The following is a 17,932-nucleotide window of genomic DNA, read 5'->3' as shown; positions in this document are numbered from 1 at the left end:
TTGACCTCTCAAATGAAAATGCACCCATATTCTGAATCTCTGTTCAAATACTGAATTTCGTTCCATTTTGTATTTGTTATTTTAACAGACTGCAGAGTTGGAGCCTCTTCTGTCCAAGTTCACAGAGGAAGAGGAAAGGCAGATGAAAAGGATGCTTCAGCGACTGGACGTCTTGGCTAAGGTGCGTACATTGGCTGTGTTCCTCTTCTGTTTCTCCTGTGGTATTCATGCGGAGTGGCAGAAGGTCATGGTCTAACAGACAGTCATGGATGAAGAATGTAACAGAGATCGATTCTGAGAAAGCCTTCAACAGAGTGTGGAGGTTAGAGAGCTGTTCCGCCCTGTCAACTTGATGTGAGGAACATGTATCGGGTTTATGTCGCACTGTGAAAGGCCGCTGGTACAAGCTGTGTGACTTCACCGTACACTCAAGACTTCCTGTTTTTCAGCCTGAAAAGTACCAAATCAAACAAATTTTAGAGATGGCATGTAACAGTTTTTCTCCAAATATTGGAGAATAATATTTTTTCTGTTATTTTTTTATTTTTAATGTTGAAACTGCCTAGTGGATCTCACTCATTTTACTATGAGTTGCGGTGTGACGCGACTTATGCCAATATAATTTGTTGTTGAATTTGTTGTTTTTGGTCAAAAAAAAAAAGAAAGAAAATCAGCAAAGATGCATCCAATTTTTTTAAAGTGACAGTAAAGACATTTATAGTACTACAAAAGAGTTATATTTAAAAAAAAAAAATTTCTTAGGAAATTTCCATTCTTCAAGATATACTGAAAAAAATGTACCATGGATTCCACAAAAAATATTACCGGTAAGCTGTATAACTTTTTTTTAACATGTGTAATAATAAGAAATGTTTCCTGAGTAGTAAATCAGCATATTAGAATTATTTCTGCAGTATCATGTGACACTGAAGACTGGAGTAATGATGCTGAAAATTCAGCTGCACATCACAGGAATAAATTCTATTTTAAAGTATATTAGAATAGAAAACACTTATAATAATAATTCACACTATTATTGTTTTTACTCAAATTTTTATTTTTACAAGTAAATGCAGCCTTGGTAAGCATAAGAGACTTAAAAATAAAAAAAACATTAAGAAAACTTTCCAACTTCAAACTTTTATTTGTATTTGAAGTGTTTTGCATGTGCAATTTAAAATCAATGCCACTTGGTTTATTATTTTGTTAGAATTCAAGCATTTTCTAAATGTCCAAATACGTTTTAGCATCACTATATCATTGTCATTATTATAGCGGAGGTTATAGCATAATTATTTGTTGACAAATATCAGGAATAACGGTTGCCACATCAATTAAAATACCGCTGTCTGTGGTGATAGCTTTTTTTTAGACAGCTGATTAATGTGTTTTTAACTTGCCGCCTGCTTCTCATCTGCTGAACAGCATGCAGTGGAAAATGGCGTCAGACTGATGGTGGACGCCGAACAGACGTATTTCCAACCTGCCATAAGCAGACTTACTGTGGAAATGAAGAGAATCTTCAACAAAGACAAAGCTGTCGTTTTCAACACCTATCAGTGCTACCTCAAAGTGAGCCTCACACATGCACACACACACGTCTGACACCATGATGTTATTCTGGGATTTATCTAGAGTTAGATGAGCAGAAAACATGCTATGCAGTAATAGCAGGATAACATTTAGACAATGCAGCATCAAACCTGATATGTAGCACTGTGGTGCTTGGAATCTGTCTTTATATTCCAGTTGATCTTTAAATGTAATAAATGATTATGGTGACCATTAAACACACTTATGACAACTTTGAGTCTCCATAAACTTTAGGGTCTGCTTATAATGTTGATCATGGTTTCTTGCACCAAAAATGGTAATATTATTATTTTTTTAGCATTTATGAATAAATATGCTGTTTTTAATTACTGTATGTAATAATGCTTATACACAGACGCAACTTATCTCTATTTTTCTGAAAACAATGCATTTGTTACCGGTTGCTACTTATTTACCAGAAAATACAGTAGATAACACCCAAAAATGTATATCTGATTAATGTTTACTCACTCTTAGACCATACAATATTTAGTTACGTTTGTTTTTCATTGGAAGAGATTTAAGGAAATTTAGCATTACATCACTTGCTCACCAGTGGATCCTCTGCAGTGAATGGGTGCCGTCAGAATGAAAGTCCAAACAGCTGATGAAGGTATCACAATAATCCATATTAAAAAGTAATCCACCCCACTCCAGTCCATCAGTTAATGTCTTGTGAAGTGAAAAGCTGCATGTTTGCAAGACATAAATCCAACATTAAGACATTTGAACTTTAAACCATTAAAATATGACTCCATAATATCATAAAATCCATAATAATTCTTCCTCCAGTGAAGTACATTCCCTTTGTTCTCACATCAAAATCCACAGACATATTTGTTTAGAACAGTGTTATACACTTGTATATAGTGTTTGATACTGTATATTTAAACCACATTGCTAAAACTGTCCGATCCTGCAGATTTGCTTTATTTAACATCAAGAAGATCAAACCCTTTCTTTCGGAACATGCTGCAAAACTCCTTGTTCAAGCTCTTGTTCTGTCCAGGCTGGACTATTGCAATGCTCTCTTGGCAGGTCTTCCAACCAGTTCTTTCAAACCTTTACAATTAATCCAGAACGCGGCAGCAAGATTCAATTTTAATGAGCCAAAAAGAATACACGTCACACGTCTGTTTATCAATTTGCACTGGCTAATAGCTGCTCGCATAAAATTCAAGGCATTGATGTTTGCTTACAAAACCACCACTGGCTCTACACCCATTTACCTAAATGTATTACTTCAGATTTATGTGCCCTCTAGAAGCTTGCGTTCTGCAAGTGAATGTCGCTTAATTGTGCCATCCCAAAGACAAAGACACTTCACAATGTTTTTTGATGGTCATGTGGATTACTTGTGGATTATTGTAATGTTTTTAAAAGCTGTTTGGTCTCTCATTCTGACGGCACCCATTCACTGCAGAGGATCCACTGCTGAGCGAGTGATGTAATGCTAAATTTCTCCAAATCTGTTCTGATGTAGAAACGTCTAAGGTTACGTATGTAACCCTGGTTCCTCGAAGGAACGAGACGCTGCGTCGAGGACATTTGGGGAACGCGTCCAGTGTGACGTCTCTGAATAATGTGTATAATCAGTCCAAAGGAAGGGCGAGACGTCATAGGCGGGTGACGTCAGAGACCAGGAAGCATAAAGCATGAGCGGCAAAGCCGGAAGTCAGCCTCAAAGGATGAAGCAAGCGCCAGCCAGAGATGCCGGAAGTGTGGCACTGCGACGCAGCATCTCGTTCCTTGGAGGAACCAGGGTTACATACGTAACCTTAGACGTTCCTCTTCAGGAACTCGAGCTGCGTCGAGGACGTTTGGGGAACGAGAATGCCCACACCGCCAGACTTTCAAATCTCTGCCTAGTGTGGAAGAGCACAGCTAAAACAAGAAAAGGAGCCTGACAGAATTCGGGGACAACCCGTCCAATGGCCAAACTTCAGAAGGAGTGAGTCTTGACCCCCAGGAGAGGGGAGATCAGAGGACTCGAGGCTTAGGATAACATTCTGATCACCGCTTAGCATAAGCTTCTACTGGCCGGAGGCCTTAGCCTCAGCGCACCATGGAGGAAACATGTAACCAGAGGGTTTCTGCCCACTGACTGGCCACCGAAAGGGGCGCGGTAGGCCACCATGGCCGCCACATGGACCTTCATGGTGGAGTGGGTCAACCCTGCGGAGAGCCTGCAGGAACTCCAGCACTGTACCATACGGGCAGTTAACTGGGTCGAGCTGGCGGTCTCCGCAGCAAGAAGTGAAAAGCTTCCACTTCAAGGCATACAGTTTCCTCAATGAGGGAGCTCTGGATTGTAGAACGGTCTTACAACCTTGGTTGAGAGACCGGAAGCTAAGAGCTGTGCCTCCTCAGAGACAGCACCTACAGCCTCTAAGCTCTATGCGGGGGCGCACCCTCCGCCTGCGAGAGGAGATCTCTCCTGACGGGAACCTCAGGAGACCGCTGCGCCCTGGAACACCGACAGGGTTGGCAGATCGATCTCCTGAGGGCACCGAGGAGAGACGGGCACCGTGTAATGCGGTGTACACCACTCTTCTCCAGAGGGAGCTGGCCCTCAAAATGTCCTAGGCCTTACGCGTCAGGACGTTATGATGAAGGCTATCCAGCGAAAACAACGGTCCGTAGAACTGCTTTCCACTAGAAGCCTTCGGCCTGGGAGCGCCACTCTGACTCTAGCGTCTGCGGAGTACAAAAGTGACACCCCCGGCACGAGGGGCTGGAACATGGTTGGGACTGCTCTGCCCAGCAGCCCCTGACCGCCTCAACCTCCTCAGAGGAAGAGCGGTACACACGTGTTCTCACATAAGAAATTACATCCCTTGAGCCCCTGCACATCTAACTTCACATAGTCAGATAAATATAAATATATAGTAGTCAACAACCAGACGAGTCAACACTGTCTGGTGTACATAAAGATGAAACAATGTAATACACGTGTTGCCTCGGCAGCATGCATGTTCTATTTTTTATATATATATATATATATATATATATATATGCTACTCAGTCACACAGAGAGCATCAATCTCCTCAGAGAAAGACGAATGCTGCAGCGAGCTCTGCCTCCGAGGACGAAGAAACCACAGCACGGGTTTTCAAGCCTCGAGACCGAGCTCTAGATCTAGTGAACACGGGTGGAGATAGGATGAGCCGTCTCCAACCCGTTCGCCAGATCATGTGCGATTCCCACTATCGCGGTCGCCGTGCATCAGCCCCAGCGCGACCGCAACCGCAAGATCGCATGCACGGATACACTCCTCATAGCGTGCCCGACGAGAGAGCATGCAGCAGCAGCAGCAGCAGCGAGCTGTCTCAGAGGGCGAAAAACCGCAGCGCTGGTTTCCAAGACTCGCTGGTTTTCCAAGCATCGAGAACGAGCTCTAGATCTAGTAAACACGGGTGGAGATAGGACGAGCTGTCTCCAACCCGTTCACCAGATCATGTGCGATTCCTGCCATCGTGGTCGCCGCCGTGCATCAGCCCCAGCGCGACCGCAACTGCAAGATCGCATGCACGGACACACTCCTCGGAGCGTGCCCGGCGAGAGCGGAGCGCTTAACAGCGAGAAAAGCACAATCAGCCCCCCGAGAGCCGACTGCGCGAGCTCCACTCCTCATTAATGCTGCTTATTATAATATGAGGCATAATATGCGTGTGTAACTGGTGCTTGTGTGACTGGTGCTTGAACAACTGGCGAGCTCATCGACGCCTTTCCATATCAATCTCCTCTGAGAAAGACAGGCAGTGCGTCGCGCCCTCTCATCGGGGAGAAAGTACCGCAAACGCGGGCTTCCGAACCCCCGAGAGCGGGCGCCGGATCTGGTGGCTAAGAAAGAAGATAGGGACTTGAAAAAACCTGTCTTACATTCCTTCCAGCAGATCCGAAAGCGAATCCCGCGAGCACAACCACCACTCCGTTTTTTCCTAGACAAAAGCGGGGCTGGCACCGCGAGAAATGCCAGTGAAAGCTCTCTCCTCAAAGAGAGCCTTCTGAGAGTGAAGCAAAGGCTTGCATCGCAGCCGTCAACTCCCTCGAGAGCTGACACTGCGCACTTCACTCTCAAGCAGACAACACACGAGCTGCGTGTGTCCCTACCTTTTTTTTTTTTTTTTTTGGCAGGGAAAACACACAGCCTGAACGCTGCCAGCTCTCGCCCAAAACTTCTCTTGATTGAAGCTTTGACAATGGAGTTTATCAGTGGACAAACGACACTAAATAAGACTCACAAACAGATAGTGACTGACACACACAGCTTGCTGAAGACACAAGGCTGACTTCCGGCTTTGCCGCTCATGCTTTATGCTTCCTGGTCTCTGACGTCACCCGCCTATGATGTCTCGCCCTTCCTTCGGACTGATTATACACATTATTCAGAGACGTCACGCTGGACGCGCTCCCCAAACGTCCTCGACGCAGCTCGAGTTCCTGAAGAGGAACCAATACATCTACATTCTCGGATGGCCTAAGGTTGAGTAAATTTTCAGCAAATGTTCATTTTACAATGAACAATTCCTTTAATGTTGTCTATGCTCTTTACATATTAAACAAGTCCCTACAGCATTAATTTCAATACCTTGACAATTTATGAATAACCAAGTTTTGACGTTTGGTTTCTGAGGGAGGTCTGCATTGCAAATATTTGTTTACATGATATATCAAATTCATACAAAATCAGGTTATCTATATGTAATGAATTCTCTGTGTTCAGGAGGCATTTGATAATGTTTCCATGGACATGGAGCTATCAAGAAGGGAGGGCTGGTGTTTTGGTGCCAAGTTGGTAAGGGGGGCATACATGTACCAGGAGAGAAGCCGAGCTGCGGAGATTGGATACGAAGACCCCATCAACCCCGACTTTGAATCCACTAACAGAATGTACCAGAGGCAAGAAATGTTCCAAATTCTTTCTTACACATTTCACGCTTGAAGTCTGTTCCAAAACCTAGTGAGCGACCTTGTTGTCTACAAAGGCGCTACTTTCTAAGCAGCATCTGAACTGAAATGGAGCCTCATAAGTGACTAATCTGATAGCTCTTCTTGGGCAGCAGTTCCATTAATGGTCACTCACCCACTTAAAACAAATAGAGCTACTCACAAAAAACACACACGAGACTCCACTAACCCTCACAGCTGATTCCAATAGATTCTAATGCAGTGTGGCCATGGACTCCCAATTTCAGCCCACATCCCCATGGTCTGATATTAAAACATGTCCTATTCGTTTCTTGGCTCACATTAAAACCAAGTTTCAGATATAGCCTTTATTTTGCTATACCTTTAGGATTTTTTATTAGTTTATTTTATATGTGTTATGTGTAATTGTTTTATAATATTACATTTGTTTGATATCTACATATAGTACTGTATCTCTGGATTAATATTAGAATATGTATAAGCAAGCAGTGCTGGCTTAATGTTTCAATGGCAAGATAGCATAGAACAACTTTGGCTCATGAATAATAACTAATATGAACATAACATAACTGGAAAGTCTAAAAAAGCACAGTCACCATGAGCTGATTTAATGTTCATTAGCTCAGTCTTATCCAAATAATGACATCATTACCCAGCAGACTTTGGCTTCTGACTCTTAAACTCTTACCAGAACTCAACCAATGCCTTTATGTAACTTTTGCAGTTATTTTGACTACTGGATTATGATTTTTAAAAGTATTTTTAGACACTAGATTTAGTAGAGAAATTTATATTTTATCTTATTTTAGAAATCAAATTTTTTTATTAATTTTTTTAACACACAATACTACAGGAGGCCTGGTTCTTGATAGTTGCTGAAGAATAGAGGTTAAAATGTTAAATTATGTAAATTAATTATAACTTTCACCTTTTTTTTTTTAGTTGTTTAAATATTTGAATGCTTGTTGGGTCTAATTTTAAACAATTTATAATATTTCTTTATTCAGTGTCCAGTTACATAATTGATCAAGTAACATGACTGGGCATTCTAGAAAAGCACAGTCATCGTGAGCTGATTTAATATTCATGAGGCCAGTTTTTCCTTATAATGACATCATTACCCATCAGTCTTTGGCTCCTGACTCTTACCAGAAATCATTTTGACCTATGAGTTTACATGACTGTTACAGTCATTTGTGATTTACCCATATATATATATTATATATATATATATATATATATATATATATATATATATATATATATATATATATATATATATATATATATATATATATTATTATTCTTCAAAAATGAAAATGATTGAAGAATACAAATTCAAATGTTAAATTATGTCTGTTTATTATGTCATTCATCTTTATATATATATATATATTATCATTTTCTTCTTTTCACCATTTAACTATTTTAAAGCTTGTTTGGTCTTATATTTTTATTTTTTTTATTCTGAGTTTACTGAAACCATCTAGGTGGGAAACATGCTGTTCTGGAACAGAGAATAATGGAAAAAATTCTTCATTTAATAAGAATGTTTTAATTCAGGAAAGGGAAGTGTGGGGTCAGGTTCACTTTGCCTCTCTTTAAGGAGCAGGATGACAAGTAGGTTCTGTGTCCAGATCAGCAGTCCTAAGATACTTGTCACATATAGGTCCTTATCAGAACATCCTACTTCTCCTGAACCGTGTTTTATTCAGACACTCTCTGTGCTGACAGAATGTTTCACAGGCAGGAGAGATTTATCTAGAGTCTTGGCTTATCTCACCATAGGTAAGCCTCTTACGATTAAGGCACATTCTGACAGCTTTCAAAATAAATCAGATCTTTTCAAAAGCTTTTGTGTTTGGCGGTCAACAGTCATGTCGGCTGAAAGTGTGGACCAAAAGCAGGATGATTTATGAGCAGCTGGTGTCTTTCAGGTGTCTGGATTACGTGCTGGAGGAGATCGAACAGAATAAGAGAGCAAATGTCATGGTGGCATCACACAATATAGACACAGTTAAACATACACTCTGGAGGTAAGACTGATTAATTCTCCTTCTGTCTTTCTATTATATACAGTATATGAACCATCATAAACAAATGTACTTTCCAACACAACTTAAATATCCATTCATCATTTTTATTTCTTTGTGGAAATGATAGTGGTTGAAGTTATATTTATATATATTTTTATATATTATATATATTTAAATATTTTTAGAAAAAAAAATATATATATATAAATATATATATCAAATTTCATGTAAAGCATTCTCTTCACTGACACGATTATCTCCAGTGTGCACTAACTTGTAAGTACATTAACGTTCTTAAGTACATGCTTTGTTTTTATTTTCATTTTAAAAATGTTATAATATTGTAATAATGGATTTTGATGTTTTAATACAGAATACTTTAAGACTGCTATGAGCTTACTATTGCATTCAAAATTTCAGTTTTGACATTTTTTTTCATGTTACTATAAGAAGTATCTTATTCTTAGACCACTTTTATTTCATAAAAGTAAAAATTTAATATAAAAATCAATCTTTGGTCATAAAGTGAAGAGATGTTAAGCAAGAAAAGAGTGTTGTTCTTTGATATCAGGTTCTTCCTTGCATCATCAGGATAATTTAGTTCCCTCTGGGAGTTAATTAATTTGTGTAAATTAATAATGGAATGTGCAATCATTAATTTTTTGTAATCACTCCTTAGGGGTGTAACCTCATTTGACAAAGGTGTGCCATTACCAATGCCATTAACATTCTCTGTCACAATGTCAAAGAGTGTCAGCAGGGCTTGATTCATAAGGAGTTACCCTCCTTTTACATCATTCACACTTAATATCACCTTAAGTGTCTTAGAATGTGTCTTGTTCGTGCGTGTAATGGCTGTAACTGATAAGACGGGTGTAAAACTTTGAGTGGGCAATCACCAGAATGTATCCGGTATTAAATGACCTTGCCAAAGGGGCCTGTCTCATTTTTCACTTTGTGTGACGGTGCTCTGTGTGTTTATGCTCTAACAGGATGAATGAAATGGGTCTGGCTCCCACAGATAAGAAGGTGTACTTCGGCCAGCTCCTGGGAATGTGCGACCAAATCAGCTTTCCGTTAGGTGAACATACACACACACACACACATGCTAGCAGTTTATAAAATCACTTCTATAGGGATTACGTTACTGAAATTACTGTAAAATTTTAAAATACCTTTTATTAATTATAAACCTATTTGGATATTAATATCTCTTTTTTTTAGAACTGCTGAGGTACTATTGTAGTTTTCCTTAATATTTGAAACTACTCTGTACTACTTTGTACTACTACTTTGTATTTGTATTAGTACTTTTATTATATTTTTTAGTATCATGTTTATGTAGGTTCTGTGGTTTTATGTAGGTTACATTTTATATATATATATATATATATATATATATATATATATATATATATATATATATATATATATATGTATATGTATATGTATATGTATATATATATATATATATATATATATATATATATATGTATATGTATATATATATATATATGTATATGTATATATATATATATATATGTATATGTATATATATATATATATGTATATGTATATATATATATATATGTATATGTATATATATATATATATAGGTCTATATATATATATATGTATATATTACATTCAGTTAATATGTTTTATTATAAGAAAAAAATCCTGTTATAAACTGCAGTAGTTGTCAAGAAATTACAAGCAATTTTTTTATTTTGATGGTTGATTTATACACATTAAATTTACATGCATGCTATGCACATATACTCATTAAAATAATAATAAATAGAAAAAAAATCTCACACATACATATATATACTATATATATATATATATATATATATATATATATATATATGTGTGTGTGTGTGTGTGTGTGTGTGTACAGTTTTTATTTTTTGTGATCAACTTTTTATTTTTATATTCACAAAATAACATCCATTCAAACAAACAAGTATGTAGAGATTTTATATAGTTTTTATTTGTTGTAGTATTTAAGTTTTATATTTGGAACACTATGCTATATATGTTAGTGTAAGATAAGATTAAGTATTACAAAAATAGTGAATTTTTATACAGTAGTTTAAGATATAAAGTATTACCAAGAGTACAGTTATAAAATGCATGTCAATCAAATGGATGCATGACCAGATAAATGCAGTAAAACACTTTAAAGATTGGTATCTTTTCTTGTCTGCTCATATCTCCAGCTCAGGCAGGATTCCCTGTGTACAAGTATGTTCCTTATGGTCCGGTGAACGAGGTGATTCCGTATTTGTCCCGTCGGGCACAGGAGAACCGCGGCATAATGAAAGGAGTGCAGATGGAGAGAGAGCTTCTATGGAAAGAGCTGATGCGTCGACTGACCAGTGGAGAGGTCTTCTACACACCTGCTGTATAAACCACACTCGGCTTCTCACCAGAGACTCCTTACACTTGTTTTTTGCCTGCTTACCCATCCATTCGTAAATATTTTTTTCCACTCTCACCCAGGCTGTTCAAGATATAATGCACATGGGATCCATTTGAATCCAATACCACAATTGGGTGACACTCACAAAATGCAAATCATACTTAACCTGAAAGTCACAAATTGAAAAAAAAAAAAAAAATGGAAAATTAAGTCTGTTGTATAGTCTCTGCATTGCAGCATTATTTTCATGACAATTAAGCATATTTTTCCTCACAATTATAATGTTTTATTTTTGTCAACCATGAAAACACTGCACCTACAGCTGGTCAAAGATATTCATCAAGTATTAATGGGTGAATCCCATCAAAGCATAATTTACCTAAAAAGCAAGAATGTATAATAGGAAATAATGCAAATAATGCAAAAATAAGTCAAAGCTGGTCAAACATATTTATTAAATATTAATGGATGGATCTCACAATGTCACACACTGTAAAAAAAAAACTCAAAATATGCCGTATTTCACTATATTATAAATGTTATTTTTAAAATGCACAATTTTTATTTTTTATTACGACACGTTTTTGGATATTTTTGCATTATGACAAGCATGTTTTTACAACAATTCTTTTTTTTTATAGTAGATATAGGAATTGCAGTTTAAAGTATTTTTATTACAATAATGAATTTTTTGGAACAATAATTTGAAAATTTGGGGGAAATGTGCTGAACTGTCACGACAATTTCACAATGCAAAAATCGTAAAGTTCCTAACAAAAAATCACTTTGACCCCATGATATTATCAGCGAATAATCTTTATCTGGCAAAATAACTTTTCAGAATATTATGGCTGGTGTCTAATACCAAGTTAACAACAGTTTTTATTCCAATACCAATTACTGTTGTAACAATGGCATTTTAGAGCAGACTGCTGTTACCTTTGTGCATTTTTGTAAGGGTCAAGAAAGAGAGGTTATATTCTTCCCTTTCCGTATAATCTTTCTCTAATTCACTTTCCTTCACATTTCCACTGCTCCCTTCTCTTTATTCCACTGATGGTCTGGCTTTGCACTCTTTCTCTTCTCTCATCCATCTCTCCGGCACCTTTATGACTCTGAAAGGGCTCCCTAAAATGTCAGATTTCTGAGTGTGCACTGCTGTTTTATACCCTACCTTTATTCCTCGAGTGGAACACCAATAATAAAAATATAAGCATGATTTAAACAGTAATAAACAAACTCATCAGTATCACTTTCTGATAAAGATGGCTTGAATTCAAGGATAACAACACCTGGTGTTGGAGAACTATCTTTTATGTATGCAACCTTTCATGCTCGGTGTGAGGAATTGTGGGTAAGTCGGAGTGCAGGCACTCGTCGTCAAGATTTCCATAACCCCATAAACCCGTAAACAGATTATATTTCATTATATTTCAGATGTAATGTATTCCAAGCGAGTGGTTTGTTTGTGCTCAAGCCAAATCTTGTTATTCGCACTATGGATTTCATTGAGAGTAGTATTAAAAAAACACATTGTTTTATGGAAAGAATTGAACTTTATTTTCACTTTATTTTATCCTCGCTGTTCTTGATATCTTTCTTGTGCTCAAGACGTGTTTAATGAACTTTAGAAGTTGTGATGAGACGATTTAAAGTAGGGTTTTCAGCCTAATAATTCTGGTGTTTAGCCTATACAGAGCGAGAATTAAATTGACTCTTTATTATCTGTCTGATGAAGCCTTTTATGCTTAACCTCTCTCTCGCTCTGTTAATATTTTCTTTCCCTCTGTGGAGTATGCGGGGAAGATGAATAAAAAGCTTTAATTGAGCCAAAGTTAATGATTTCTAGACAATTGCTCTTAAGTAAATGGCACAATTCCTCATCCATTTATATCCCCGTTTTAAATCCATGATGAATTAACAACCCTATGTGCCTTTTGCCTTGAGGACAGACCATAATGCACCCCACATCCCAGTGTTCTGTTGAGGCTATGGCTGAATCCTAATTTACATTATTATCCATACTATTTAGTATGCAACATTAGTGTTGGTGGAAAGAATGTTAGCAATTAAAGTCAGTCTGTGCTTTCTGCAAACATAATGTACTAATTTCTGTAGACTCAAAACAAATACTGTTTTTTTTTTTGAGGATTCAAGTTAAATATGATTGTATTTTAAGTTGAGGAAGTTTTAAGATAAGATGAGGAAACTATATCATAAACTGATAGTGATGTAGATCTTTTTGTTTTTCAAACTTGTGTATAAGGTTGTTGAGCAAACCTAAAGGATTACTTTTTTAGGAACCAATTCTTACTATTTACAAACTATTAACTATGACTTTTGCCTCAATAAACTCATAATTTGCAGATTATGAATGTAGTTGTTACATTATGGGGTTTAAGGATAAATGGATCTAAAATCATGCATATTAGGGCATTAATATGTTATTTATAAATACTTATAAGCAGACAATATTTTAGTAAAATCCATGTTAATAAGCAGCTAGTTAACTGGTTAAATGAGAGTTGGTCCTTAAAATAAAGCATTACTGAATTTTCATGTTTGAAGAACTTGGGATGTTTTTTCTCACATGAAATGCTTACAATGTTCAGGAAATTAAACAGGGAACATTCTCTCAGTGTTTTTTTTTTTTTTTCACCAAAGTTGATGTTGTTGTAGTTATTTTATTGTGTCTGTTTAGATTTTCATCAAAAACACCGCTCCTAGCAGTGTGGACGGCGTCTAGATGTCCGTTAACAGTACTTTGTTTCAAAGGTATTTCCAGCTTTTACTTCTATGCCAAGCATGAAAAACGACTGTGGCATGAGCGCTTTTTAAGCGCTTTGAGTGCTTAGAAAAAGCGCTATATAAATGTAAGGAATTATTATTATTATTATTATGAGTAGCCCCTTTAAAAGGTTAAATAAAAATAGTTCTATAGATGGTTTCATCGGGCGCATGCGCCTGGCCCTAAGTTAACTTCCGGTCTGTGTTGTGTATATCGGTCTGGCTAACGGTGCCATCTACAAACGCAGTTAAAGTTAAGGTAATGAGTAAACTGAAGTTGGGCTCAGGTGGTTGTGCTGCGGGATGTGTTTTAAAGCATCTCCTGCTGGCAAAGAATGAATTTGTATTTTCATTAAGTCTGCCTGATTTACGCAGCAAACATATTTTGTTTGATATCAAAAAAATCTACTCTAGATGGCTGTTGTTATTGATTCTATTTGGAAGTCTACCGGAACTTAAGTTAGGGCCACAAAAGTGCACATGCACAGTAACATTTGTTTATGTTGTTGACGTTGAAACCGTCTATACCTCAAAGGTTCTATAAACTTGTTGGAAAGGAAGAAATGTCATCAATAAGAACAATAATCACCCTAATGGTGACTTAGAACATACTTTTTACAACTAAATATAATCATAAACAACACAAAGCTAAAATATGTATTCATTCTGAATAACAAATATTTCCCCATGTTTTGACCAAAACACACACATCAATGCATCATGACCTTGTAAAGTCAAATTAGAACTTTCCCCAGTACAAATAGTTTTAAAGCAGCTTGACAGAAAATTATGATGTTAATGTTTTTAATATCTTAATGCCTCGAAGTCAACAATAAGCAGATTAAAGCTAGTTGATAATATAGTTTACATTTTTTGACAAATAAATCAAGCAGAGATTTGCTCTTTAGTAGGCATATTGTATAACTCTATTCGGTAAGATTGAATTTACTTACAGTAGTTGTATAATTTGTTAGTATTAATTTGAATTATTCATTCGTTCTGTGGTGATATTGAGAATTACAAAAGCTGTGGAGTCTAAAAGTTGACTTAATTTAATTTTCTGTGTAATACCAACCTTCTCTAGGGATGGGATATAATGGGATCTTCATTGTTTTTGTGCTCGTTAAATGCTTAAAAATATATTGCCCTCTTAATAAGCGTCTGTGTATTTACTGTTTATTAGTAGCCGTGTTTGATTAACCACTCTCCAAAAAGCTAGCTCGACAGTTTAACTACATTGGAATTAGGAGTAGCTTATAGCTTGTCGCTTCCCACTAGTATTAAATGTATTCACCTGAAAAAAAAAATAATAATAGGAGAAATGAGTTTCAAATATAATGAATTTAGCTAGATGCTTTCAATTGTATATGCATGCAATATGTTACAAAGGTATATTGTAACTTCAACAGGCTACAACATTTTATGATATGTGGCATGTCCCAATAATTTAGTTTAATTTAACTGCATTTTCATTGTGTGGACATTTCTGTTCTAAGGGAAAGCCATACTACTGATTTAGAGTGACATTAGTGTGGGTGGATGATGACCAAATTTCCAGTTCAAATCATTTGATGTTAATGTGAATGCATAATTTCTGTGAACAGGCTTATAGTGAGCGATTGTGTGAGAGACATTCTTTACCACAGCAATCTGGGATATGGAATACATGGATTTGTTTGTCTTCTGCATCCTGTTTTAGATTTCTAATTGTATTACATCTAGTGTATTTCAAATTAGTCTTGACATACAAGTGTACTTAAAGCCCATTTTCATTACAGTGTTTCAAACACACTTAAAGGGGTCTTATGATGCAATTTAAAAATTTCCTTTCTCCTTGGAGTGTTAGAAGCTCTTGTTGCATAGAGAAGATCTGTAAAGTTGCAAAGACTAAAGTCTCAAATCCAAAGAGATATTATTTATCAAAGTTAAGACTATGCCACACCCCCCTAAAATGGCTCGTTCTAACATGCCCCCACGTCTACATCACTATGTGGAAATATTTGCTTAATGCCGCCCAAATGTTTACGCAAAGAAACAAGGTGTTGTTTCAGTAACCACAGTTAGTGTTGAAGCAGTCATGTCAGGGAGATGCTGTGTGTATCTAGACGAAAGCAAAATCACTTATTTTGGCCTTCCAATAGTACATGCATTTAGGAAGCTTTAAGATTAGTCTACAGTACAACAGAAAACTACAGATTTTTATGGATGACGGTTTCGCAAACCTATAGGAGAGAAGGTTATTCTGACTTTGCTATGACAATCTGGCGCTTCTGAATAATCTACTGTAAGTATGTTTTGTTCGTTTAAGTATTTGCTATTGAATGTTCAAATACAGGGTTTTGCGTGTCGCGTGTGTGTGAGTGTATGCGCGCGCTGTGAGAGAGAGAGAGTCACAGGGCCACACAGTGGAGTCAGCTGTCTTAACCTTCCGTGGCTTGTGTACTGTAAACACACATCACTGTGTCTGTCACACCACTCTGTTCCCCTTTCGGGCTTGAACTGATGATAAAACTAAGGACATTATTAACTGTCTTTTATATTTATTTTGAAAGATGAAGCTGACGATTTATGGAGGGGGTCGTTACATTTCTGACAAGTGCTTGCGGTGTTCGGCCAATCACAATGCACTGGGTCAGTTGGCCTATCAGAGCAGACTGCGCTTGTTGGAAGCATAGACAGTAAAAGAAATGGACACAGCGACCCCATTGGATTCAACGGAGACAAGTGAAGTCTCACACTTCCTGGGGGTCGAGCATACTGCGCAGACTCAAACTGAGCTTGATGACATAGATGTCACGTGAGCAACCTGTCTGACAATTTTAAGTCTTCTAATCACTGTACTAAGAGTAATCTGAATCACCCACCGAATCTTGCAGACGTTGTTGAATAATTTTGTCCCGTGTCTTTTATGGACTTCCTATGGGCTTCTCCTTTGACTTCATGGCTCCACATCCCTCCGATAGCCTCATAGACAGTAAAAGATTGCCTGCGAGCTTCTCCTCCTGTGCATACGGTAATTTCTCTACTGTGCAACAGAGAGTCGCAGGTTATGACGCAATCGTTAGCCTATTTTTACAAAAACTGCTTCTACGGGGCCACAACGAAAGATACAAGGTAATGGGACCTTTTATACATTTTCGTGTTTCTTTAGAAATAATGAATGGACAAATGGAGTCTCTAAACGCCTCAGAAGTAAAGTTTTTCGCTGTCAAAGTGACGCCAAAATGAATCAGAGTCAATGGAATGCTAACAGCAGGTGGGGGTCCGCTAGCCAATGGCGGCACCCAGGGGTGCTTCAATAAAATATGAAACCCTGCCCCCCTGGTTGGAAGGAGGTGCTTTGTAAAAAATTACACATTTAAGAGAGGCGGTCCATAGAGCACTTGCAATAATATACAGTATTTGAAAATATAAGGGTTTTTTTATATTCTGTTACACCAAATACACAAAATGATGACTTAAAAAAAGCATCATATGACCCCTTAAACTGAACTTTTAAAATATTCACTTTGTAATGTTGTTAAAATAAATGTTTTACTTTAAAGTCTTTTGTGTTTTTTAAAGAAGTACATTTACTGTATTTTGACATACTAAGCACATATAAAGAAATTTATTATAGTTTTAACTGCTGTGCTATTCGTAATTGCATTTAAATTGCAACATTGTCATTACAAATGTGTAATTATTGATGTATTTAAATACATGAAAGTTTAATGACATTAAAGTATATTTTAATTTTAACGTTAATGCTTTTCAGTTCATTCAGCAGTACTAAGTACTAGTTAATTTCTTTTAAGCATATAATAGAATTTCAAACAAAAGTTATGTAATTGCATATTGCATAAATGCTGATTGCATTTAATATATATATATATATATATATATATATATATATATATATATATATATATATATATATAATACATTTTCACAATTGTAAATGACGTAATGTTTCTGAAAACATTACATTCAATTTACACTTCAGTATATTATTTTAAAGTATATTATTTCTGTGGTAAGTATGGTAAAGTATATTTGTTTTTCACAAGGGTTAATACTGGTCAGGCAGTTTCAAACAAAACTGCTGACAACACAAAGATGTGGTGTCAGCATAGATAAGATGAGACTGTTTGGAGATTTAGGGATGATGTTATG

General features: G+C 36.7%; 1 protein-coding gene across 1 annotated transcript in view; it reads left to right on the top strand.

Annotated features, from left to right (window-relative positions):
* The window catches only part of LOC132140676 (proline dehydrogenase 1, mitochondrial-like), a 30,766-nt gene extending 19,575 nt beyond the window's left edge, over positions 1-11,191 (top strand). Inside the window, exons 9-14 of the mRNA XM_059549554.1 lie at positions 89-181; positions 1,426-1,572; positions 6,321-6,496; positions 8,464-8,562; positions 9,555-9,643; positions 10,788-11,191. Of these exons, the coding sequence (XP_059405537.1) occupies positions 89-181; positions 1,426-1,572; positions 6,321-6,496; positions 8,464-8,562; positions 9,555-9,643; positions 10,788-10,978 (795 nt within the window). The 3' untranslated portion in view covers positions 10,979-11,191. The remainder of the gene's footprint in view (positions 1-88; positions 182-1,425; positions 1,573-6,320; positions 6,497-8,463; positions 8,563-9,554; positions 9,644-10,787) is intronic.
* The last annotated feature ends 6,741 nt before the right edge of the window (positions 11,192-17,932 follow it).

The sequence above is a fragment of the Carassius carassius genome, chromosome 5 (assembly GCF_963082965.1).
Source record: "Carassius carassius chromosome 5, fCarCar2.1, whole genome shotgun sequence".
Lineage (NCBI taxonomy): Eukaryota > Metazoa > Chordata > Actinopteri > Cypriniformes > Cyprinidae > Carassius > Carassius carassius.
Note: the sequence above shows the minus strand (reverse complement) of the source record. Positions and strands in the feature narration are given on the sequence as shown.